The sequence below is a fragment of the Nematolebias whitei genome, chromosome 9 (assembly GCF_014905685.2).
Source record: "Nematolebias whitei isolate Nwh7 chromosome 9, NemWhi1, whole genome shotgun sequence".
NCBI lineage: Eukaryota > Metazoa > Chordata > Actinopteri > Cyprinodontiformes > Rivulidae > Nematolebias > Nematolebias whitei.
In genome coordinates, this window is record NC_056506.1 from 35433725 (window position 1) to 35442782 (window position 9058).

Consider the following 9058-nt stretch of genomic DNA (forward strand, 5'->3'; position numbering starts at 1 on the left):
GATTAGACAGCGGTGTGTAAACTTGGTGTGTGGTGATTGAATACAAAAAGTTTAGTAAATAAGGGAAACAAACTCCAGTGGTTCCAACCTTGGTCCTTGAGGAACACCATCCTGCATATTTTGATTGTTTCTCTGCTTTAACACCGGAGTCAGTGATTTAATTGTGCCCTGCAAAAGCCTGTTAATCATTCATTCATTCAAATCAGATCTGTTGGATCAAGCAGAGAGAAGCAACTAAACCATGCAGGATGGTGTTCCTCAAGGACCACGGTTGGGAACCACTGGATTCAGATTATGGCAGTCACCCATCCATCCATTATTTTTTACCCGCTTCTTCCATTTCGGGTCACGGGGATAACTGGTGCCCATGTCCAGCCATTACTGTGCAAGAGGCGACTGGACAAGTCCATCATAGGGACACAGAAACGAACGAGACAACCACTCACACCTAGAGACTATTCCGAGCTACCAGTCAGCCTAACATGCATGTTTTTAATCTGTGGGAGGAAACTGGGATACCTGGAGAAAACCCACGCAGTACAGCGAGAACATGCAAACTCCACCAAGAAAGGCCCCCAACCGGGATTCCATCTGGCGACCTGAGAAACGAGAAGAAGTCTAACTGCGCCACTGTACTGCCATTATACTGTAGCTATCATTTTTAGGAGTTCTAGATGTCATCAGGAGTGTTTTGACAGAGCAAGGACCTAAAAATCCCCAACAGACAACCTGAAGAGGAGCTGGAACATCTGCCCCTCACCCAACACGTGATTCAGAACGTGTGGAAAGACTTCAGAGGAAGAGAGCTTGCACAACAGCATGAAAAAGCAGTCAAAGCTTGTTCCAGCACGAAGAAAAACTGCTCTCCTCACAAACAAAGTGAACTCTATCTGCTCATTACAAAAAGAGTTTAGAGGCTGGGTTACTTTATTAAACAAACATTTTAGATCAGTTTCCTCTCTTTGGAACACTGAAAGACCAACATAAGAGAACGAGTATGCCTGAAAATATTGACTAAATGTGAAATCTGCCTTTTGAAAAAACAAACTTACCCATGAATTCAATCCAACAGTTTCAAACATGTTAATGCCGGTGCAGCACAGTATCACTGTATTTCAGCTGTCTGAATCATCATTCATACACGGCACAGATGTTAGGTTATAACCCCCTTCTGAATAAATGAGTGCCCCGCCTCCACCACGTGGTTGTTATCACTGCTGCTGTTCTGTGCCGTCCAACATTTCCAGGGCAGAGGTATGTGTTTTTTGTAAAAGTTCCAGGCTAAAAGGGCAGTAAGACTAATAACAAGGAGAGCAACGGCAGCCTGCAGTCCAGCAATAGATAAGCTGTCGGTCAGAGGCTGAGAAACAGAAGTCAGACCCTTGTTGCCGGTGTCTGTTGGGTCGATGCTGACCTGGTAATCAGCTACAGTGGTGCTAAATTCGCCAGCTTTGGAGCGCTCCACAGACAAACAGCGGTAGCGGCCGGAATCGCTAATTGTAGCGTTCAAAATGATCAGTGCGTCTGGCAAAATCTGCTGACGAGGTGAGAACGTGAGGACATTGTTGTTCTGCTCCCATCTAACGTTCGTCAGGTGAGAAGGTGACGGACAGCTGAGCTTAAGTTCACCGCCTGGCCGGGTGGACAGACTCACAGGCTGAACAGGGTCTGAAATCAGAACAAAAACACACAAATATGAGTTTATTTAACCATTCAATAATGGACTATTTTAAAATCTTGCAGCTAGGCCTGTCACAATAACAAATTTTGCTGGGCGATTAATTGTCTCAGAAATTATTGCGATAAACGATAATATTGTTTGAAATTTGACAATTACTAATTATTGTCAAATTTAAGAAGAAATGTTGGTCATTTGTTTTGTGTGTAGTACCTCTGTTGACCACTAAATGGCAGTATAAGACTGTTTGAACCAAAGGATGGCTAGTAAGGGAGCAAGCAGTGTGTCTCTTTAAGAAAATGGGAGGGAGGCCCCTTGACATGACATGGGCTGTCTCTCCTTCCTGTTTTTTGGTTCTCAAAATGGCGGATGCTCGATGTGATTTGAGCTCTTTAGCATAGCATTTATCACACAAATCTTTTAATTAAAAAATCAGACAATAATTTCTCAGCTTCTCAGAGAAAAACAACTTTTTAGACGAAGCACAGGCACGGGTTTCAACCGTGAATTTTGGAGCTTTGACAAGATGGAGTTTTTTTCCCCGAGGTCAGCCTGTTAGCTTAGCTCGTAGCTTAGCTTCTCAGCTTGGCTGCTTTTAACAATCCAAAAATGTGATTTTGGACAGTTAAAATGGATTTTAAAGAAAAGAGAAAAAGCAGACAGAGAGGGGTCGGAGAAGAGCACTGGAGTTGAGCCTTTTTGTCATCTCCAGGAGAAAGAGAGAGACACGAAGAAACAATAAAGCCGATAAATGAAAATGAGGTCGATTATTTTCATTTATCATGCTATTAATCGATTTATTGTTTATTGCGACAGGCCTACTTGCAGCAGCCTCATAAAAAACATTTACACACGGACTCACCAGCAACAGGACAAAGAGAAGCATTTCCTTGTGTCACACTTTGGATTAGCTCTCTAACAAAATGATAAAATACAAATTTAGTGTAAAAGGAAACATTATAAATTCTGCTTGCTCTGCACATCAGGACAGCTGCTGCCTACCTTTGTGAGCTGGAAAGGAGAACACATTTCTCATCAGTGGTGTCCCAGCCACAGTATGGATCTCTGGCTAAAACACAGTCCACACAGGATGAGGACCTCTCACAGCTGGCGAGCGGTATCTGAGCCGCTCCTGAGTCTGAGCCTGCGTAAATCTGACCCTGCGCACGACAACAAAGACAAAGCAAAAATAGTCACATGCACCAGAAAATAGATTTTGGAGTCACGCAATGGTTTTAAATTACCGTGACATTGGAAAATATGACGATCTTGATTGGCTGAGGAGGCTGGAAGAGCTGGACTTCCTCTATGATGAACATCTCTCCATCGTAGTTCACAGCTTTCAGCATCGTTCCTTCCTCTGTTTGAATAAAACAGCACGTTTGGTTTAATGCTTAGTCTAATGAAAAGAATAAGGGGAAGAAGAAAAAAAACAGATCCCACCCACACCTGTGGCTATAAACATGACGTGGTACTTTTGTCCATCTGCAGCTTGCACTTGGTTGACGATGATTCGTGTGAATGTAGCCCCCCTTCGTATCAGCAGAGGTTCCCCTTCTATGGGCTCGACAGCCTGGTCCATGAGGGGCTTATCTTTGACAAACTGTAGGGTCCGGTCCGGGAGCTCCAGGCTTTGAGTTATTCCCAACTTGCGAGCCTCATTGTTTATACACTGATGAAGGAAAGGAAGGTAGAACAGAGTCAATACTTCCTACTGAGCCCCTTCTACACACGACTTGAGTGGACTCACAGCTCCGGGCCGAGGGACAGGGACCTCTCCACTATACATCACCCACTTAACAAAAGAGGTTCCGACAGGAACTGGGGTCTTGTAGTTCCCCTCTGAAAACACTTTGCTGATGTCAGACATGCTGTACGCACAAACTGCAGACAGATCTGACAAGTCCCTGAAACACACATTTAAACAGCCATTTTTAGAGCTAAGCACATTTAAGTGTTCAAATCCTCCTCTTTCTAATGTTTTTGGTCAAAACGTACGATTGTGGAGTGAAGATGGCAAAGATAATACAGTTTTGCCAGGGCAGCTTGAAGTCACACCAGAGGTACGAGTCCTGGATAACGTACGGCAGCTTGGAGTTCAGCACCGGACAGTTTATTCTGGTCTTAAGGAAGGATGTCCACTTTTTTTGCAAAGTCCTCTGACCTCCAAGATCCCCCTATGGGCACATAAAAACACCATTGCACTGCAAGGAAAAACTGACAAAAAGAAGCAGTATGCATAATCAAGCGGCGGAAAGGGGCAGAAATAGCGCAGCTGAGGAAGTGCTGTTTATGTGGTATTGTCACCTTGCACACACGAGCCACACGAGGGACCACCAGTTTGTTGTAGCAGTCGAACTCCACAGCTGTCTCGCTGAAGAAGAGGTACACCTTGTCATCATCTCCCTCCTTGCTCTGCTCACTCTCAGGCATCCAAGTCATGGAAACAAAGTTGGGCTCTAGGATAAAAAAAAAATAAAAATAGAGCAGATCGTTGGAGTAAAACTGCTCCCACTGAAAACAAAGTTGCATCTTACCTTGAAGCCAGGAGGTCTTGAACTCGGTGCGTATGTACCCGGGAGAGCTGCGTGTTAGGATGGGCTCAGAGCCCAGGAAGTTCATGGAGGTGGCTGAGAAGAGATCGTCATCTGGCAGGAAAAACATTCCCATCAAAACAGCGATGCTACTTCAAAGTTCATAGTTCAGGATCCATAACTTCTACTCACCAACCATGATGGAGGCATATCTCTGGAAAGGATCAAACGGACACTTTCCTTTGCCATCTTCTCCTGCCTTGTCGAAAGTCAGCTCTCCATTCTTATATCGCTGACACAACAAACACATTGCTTGATATAAACATGACTCAGCAAGTTCTAATGACGTTCATTGTCAAAAAAAAAATAAAATAAAATACGTCGACAGAGAACAAAAGTGAATTTGTCTCACCAAGTAATCACATTCGGGATCAAAAGCATTAGTTCCGCACACAAACATGCGGCCATCCTTCATCTTATGCAGGATTCTGATGTAGTTCTTGCACTCCGTCTGGAAATTAAAAAGGGACAGAGAGAGAATGACTGGTTTTGCTTTCTGTGAAAGTTTTCAATGGTGCAGTTTGTAACTCAAGTGACCAACCTCTCGATCCTTTCCTTTGTTTTCACATTCTTTTACTTGGGTTGGAGTAACTTCCCATTTAACCTACAAGAGACAGTTTTAGGATTATTTTCTATAACTGTAGTTACGTGTAAATAAGACAAACTTGTTTTAATCTTTTGCATTTTTTGGCAAATTTTCGGAAAATTCTTCTAAACAAGGTACCGACATAAAATTTTAGGCTTGTTTGCAAGCGATACAGAGCGGCAGCAGAATCTATAGCACTTGCGATGCAGCCTGATGAGCTTCCTACTGGATTATCATAATATTTCTGCCAGAACATTATGTGAAGGTTTATAAAAAAACAAGTGTTTGCATGAGTTGCTATCAAATATTACAGATTGGAGTTGTTTTAAGATGGCAGCATTTCACTTTGGTCTTGTTTAACTCTATTTCTCCAAACTAAGTAAGACTTTCCTGCAACAGGTGAGATATTAATTGTTTATAGCAGTCAACTTCAAACGATCTGAACTACTGTTTAAAGCTGTGCTTGTATGTTTAAAAGTGGTAATGTTAATAAAGTTTGTGTGTAAACATTTCAAGCTGGTTCAGATTATGTTGCCTGATGTAGCAGTAATAAATTGTGCTATAAGTCTTCATTACCCTGAGGCGAGCCCATCGGGCGGCGTTCTTTCTAAATTACCGTATTTTCCAGCCTATAAGTCACACCGGAATATAAATCGCATCTGTCCAAAAATGTTTAATAATTTGGAAAAAGCCATAAATAGTCGCTTCGCCATATTAGTTGCATCTATTATGCGTCACCGCTGACGCCTCGCGTTTATTACGTGAAGAGGATTAGGGTCACGGTGCTATAATTATTTTTATCCTCAGTTCTGAGCAAAAAAGTCAGAATTCTGAGATTAAAGTCAGGAATCCAATTATCTACCGTATTTTCTGCCGTACAGGTCGCATCAGTCCAAATATATCTAATAAAGAGGAAAAAAACATAAACAAGATGCTTTGTCATAAACGTAGCATCTATTATGCATCACCACTGACAACCCGGAAATGTGGGCCGGTGTTGTGCCAAAAGTCGATTGGCTGCCAAACGGCGGCCGCGGGAGCGTGCACAGGAGGAAATCAGGAAGGAGGCACGCTACACATTTCTTCAAAATTTAACAAGATAAGCAAAACAATTATTTGTTTGCGTGACTTTATGGTAAAGGTGTGTCTCAGTTGAACTTTTCCTTAATAAATGCACTTCAACGGTCAAATCAGCTGCATTTCGCCGGGGCAGCACCACGAAATGAAGCTGATTTGACGTTTGCTCCAGGCGAGCTGGACGAAGGTGGCAGGCTATGGCAAGCCGATTGTGTCATCAATAGCCATTTTTACCTATTACATGCATGCCATATTACTTGAGTGCCATCTATCAGCTGAAATTGATAGTGTTCAATATTTTCCATGTCAGAATTAATGAAAACGGTCATATCTCTGTCAAAAATTGTTTTATGAATATGGGGAAAAAAAAATCATAAATAAGTCGCTTTGGCCTATAAGTCATAAGGTATTCAAATTAGGCAAAAAGGTGTGACTTATAGGCTTGAAAATACGGTAGAGTTTTCCCTGATCTTATTAAAACCCAGCTGCTGATTGAGGAGCTTGCATCAGAGAACAGTCACAATACAATAAATGTGCACGTCTGGGGTCAAAACGCTACAATAAGACATTTCAAAACACGGCAAACGCAACAAGCAAATTAGGAAGCTCTGCAAAGCAAAACTGGCCTTAACTACTGTTAATAAAGGAGCTCTTACCGAGGCTTGTTTATTGGAGATGTTGCTGAGATGGAGAGCGAACACCGCCTCCCTGGCACCCAGCACCAACAGATCCAGGTCTTCTCTCAGCAGCATGGTGGAGTAGTTGGAAACGCCCTGCTCTCCGAACTGAAGGGCATTGTTGCCTAGAGACAGATTATAACTCCTTAACTCAGCAAGCGCTCGGTGAGACCGCTCAAAAGCCAAAGATGCACTGAAGAGCAGAAACACTCACTATGATAGGGCACGGATTTGCGTGGGACACAGTTCTCCTTGAGCATCAACGCCACGGGCAGCAGCCACAAGACACCGAGGGATCGCAGTGGATGCATGTCTTCTTTGTTCAATCTTGGAGGGATTTAGATTTGATTGTTTTCCAGGCTCGCAGCAGCAGCGAGTTGCGTCTGTGTCGTCTGCAGGGCACCGGCCCCTTCACTGGCCCCGCGCAGCAGGCTGTCCATGGCAAGATGGATGGCACAGACCGGAGGAACAAAGCAGAGGAGGCCTGAAAGAGAGAGATGCTTGTATGAGTTTTATTAATTCACCGCACATTAGACCAGAGAGAGAGATGTTCAAAACGTGAACAGGAGAGAGGAAAATAAAAACAAGGTGGGGGGAAAATGGTTAAAAGTAAACGAAAGAAAGGGCAGCGGTAATTCTGTCAGAGCCATAGTGATGTTAATGCAGGGCCATGAAAGGCTTTCTGTCAGCTGTGCTGCAGAACCATGAGAGCTTACACAAGTTTCACCACAAAGAGCTGCCCTTTTGCAACAGGATACACAAAGTGGTTCGAAACACCATCACGGCAGAAACAGATGCTGCGGGCTGGGTGTGTGCAGGTGATAAAGATGAGCCTCGGCATGTCAGAGAATGCTCCACATGTTTTCACATACTTTGGATCTGGGGCCAGAGCCAACTTCACTCAGCACCACACACACACACACGCACGCACGCGCGCGCACACCATGGTTTATACACTAAAACGGGCTCGAAATCAGTCAAATCACTTGTAAACAATGGAGGAAGTTAAGAAAAAAAAGTTTTAGTTCACCTGTTCAAACTATCACTCGACGTCATTTAGCTTTAAATGCAAACGTCGGCTACGTTCAAGGAGATAAAGTTGAAAAAGTGGAGGTGAACTCACTGTTGTTGGAGGGAGCGAGAGGAAAACAGTCCGCGGGTGTAACTCAGCCTGCAGCCGGCCTCTGAGGATCCTTCGCCCGCCTCTCCGAGCTCAATCCCCGCAGTAAAAGCCAAAGCGCCCGACGCGCCCTGGTTCTCGTCGTTTCCTCCTTCAAACAGACGTTGAAGCTGCGCGAGCGCCGACCTCTGATCTGATTAGCGTTTGATTGTTAGCCGCGCTCTTATCAGTCAGCAGAGGGCGGCTGATCCAGGATCAGGTGGGGTGAACAGGAACAGATCTAGAGGAAGTAACAATGGAGCCCCCCCACTAAACATTAGACGTCGAATGGATGTGCAGGTCACGTTTATATTGAGTCCGTCGGTCTAGACCAATTCTGGACGTCTCCGCGACGTGCAAACAAGGTCCACTCTGGACGTCTAACCGTGACGTCACTGTACGTCGATATAAAGTCGAATGTTTGAACGTCGGACTTGGAGGTCGTATAGACATCCAAGACAGGTGCAGGTGTGCCTTAGTGAATCATAATTTTTATAATCATAACATTTACAATCATAATTTATAATCATAAAACAGTAACTGTGCACAGTTACTGTTTTATGATTATAAATTTGCACGACTTTATTCATAAACCAACTGTTGCTATTTTCTCTCGAAGCTATTTCTGTTAATCCAGTAAAGAGGATAAAGGAAAAAAATTAAGGAGTGATTTATTTGTAAAACTTAGTCCATGTTTCTAGTGACATTTAAGGAGTGATTATTTAATTGTAAACCTAGTATCTGTAGTGGTTTCCTGTTGCACAATAGATGGTCAAATATACTGTTTCTTTAGCTTTGTTTGGTGCACAGAGATGCGCAGCGGCAGAGCAGCTGACCTTAAACCCGAAGGTCAAACCCCAGTCATTCCAACATCCATCTGAGGGTGTATGTGTTAAACACTGCATGGGAACATGCAATGAAGACAACACGAAGCACTTACTAATTATATTTTTATCTGAAGTGAATAAAATAAGTTAAATTTTGATGTAGAAAATACGTCTATATTGACCTTCCAGTGGACGTCGGAAAAAGACGTCATCTGGAGTTACAGTCTGCACCTGGGAGGGACCAAAAGTAGACGTGAAAAAACGACTTTAAAAAGACGTTGTTTAGACGTCTCCTTGCTCAGTGGGCCCTTTGTCAATTCAAGCAGTTGTTAATGAATGTTTTATTATCCAATATTAACTTTTTGTTTCTGCACACATACTGAAGAATGTATCTTTTATATATATGTATTAAAAAAAAATAAAAATAAAAAAAATAAAAAAAAAAAAAAATATATATATA

The 9058-nt window shown here is 43.1% G+C and overlaps 1 protein-coding gene across 1 annotated transcript; it reads right to left on the reverse strand.

Moving 5' to 3' along the window:
• Positions 1–594: 594 nt before the first annotated feature.
• sema4e (semaphorin 4e) lies at positions 595–6958 on the reverse strand. The gene is made up of 14 exons (XM_037681727.1): positions 6827–6958; positions 6592–6737; positions 4814–4876; positions 4625–4723; positions 4405–4504; positions 4216–4326; positions 3986–4137; positions 3677–3855; positions 3429–3585; positions 3128–3350; positions 2923–3038; positions 2681–2838; positions 2541–2593; positions 595–1668 (listed from the first exon to the last, which is right to left on the reverse strand). Exons 1-14 carry the CDS (start codon positions 6921–6923, stop codon positions 1154–1156), a joined length of 2169 nt encoding a protein of 722 aa, XP_037537655.1. The 5' UTR covers positions 6924–6958; the 3' UTR covers positions 595–1153.
• Between the last annotated feature and the right edge of the window lie 2100 nt (positions 6959–9058).

Excerpts from the sequence above, each read along its gene's own strand:
- sema4e (XM_037681727.1), bottom strand. The coding sequence starts at position 6,923 with ATGCATCCACTGCGATCCCTCGGTGTCTTGTGGCTGCTGCCCGTGGCG. Across the intron at positions 4,877-6,591 it reads TCTCCAATAAACAAGCCTCG|GTTAAATGGGAAGTTACTCC; the intron begins GTAAGAGCTCCT and ends TGTCTCTTGTAG. Across the intron at positions 3,351-3,428 it reads CTGTCCCTCGGCCCGGAGCT|TGTATAAACAATGAGGCTCG; the intron begins GTGAGTCCACTC and ends TTCCTTCATCAG.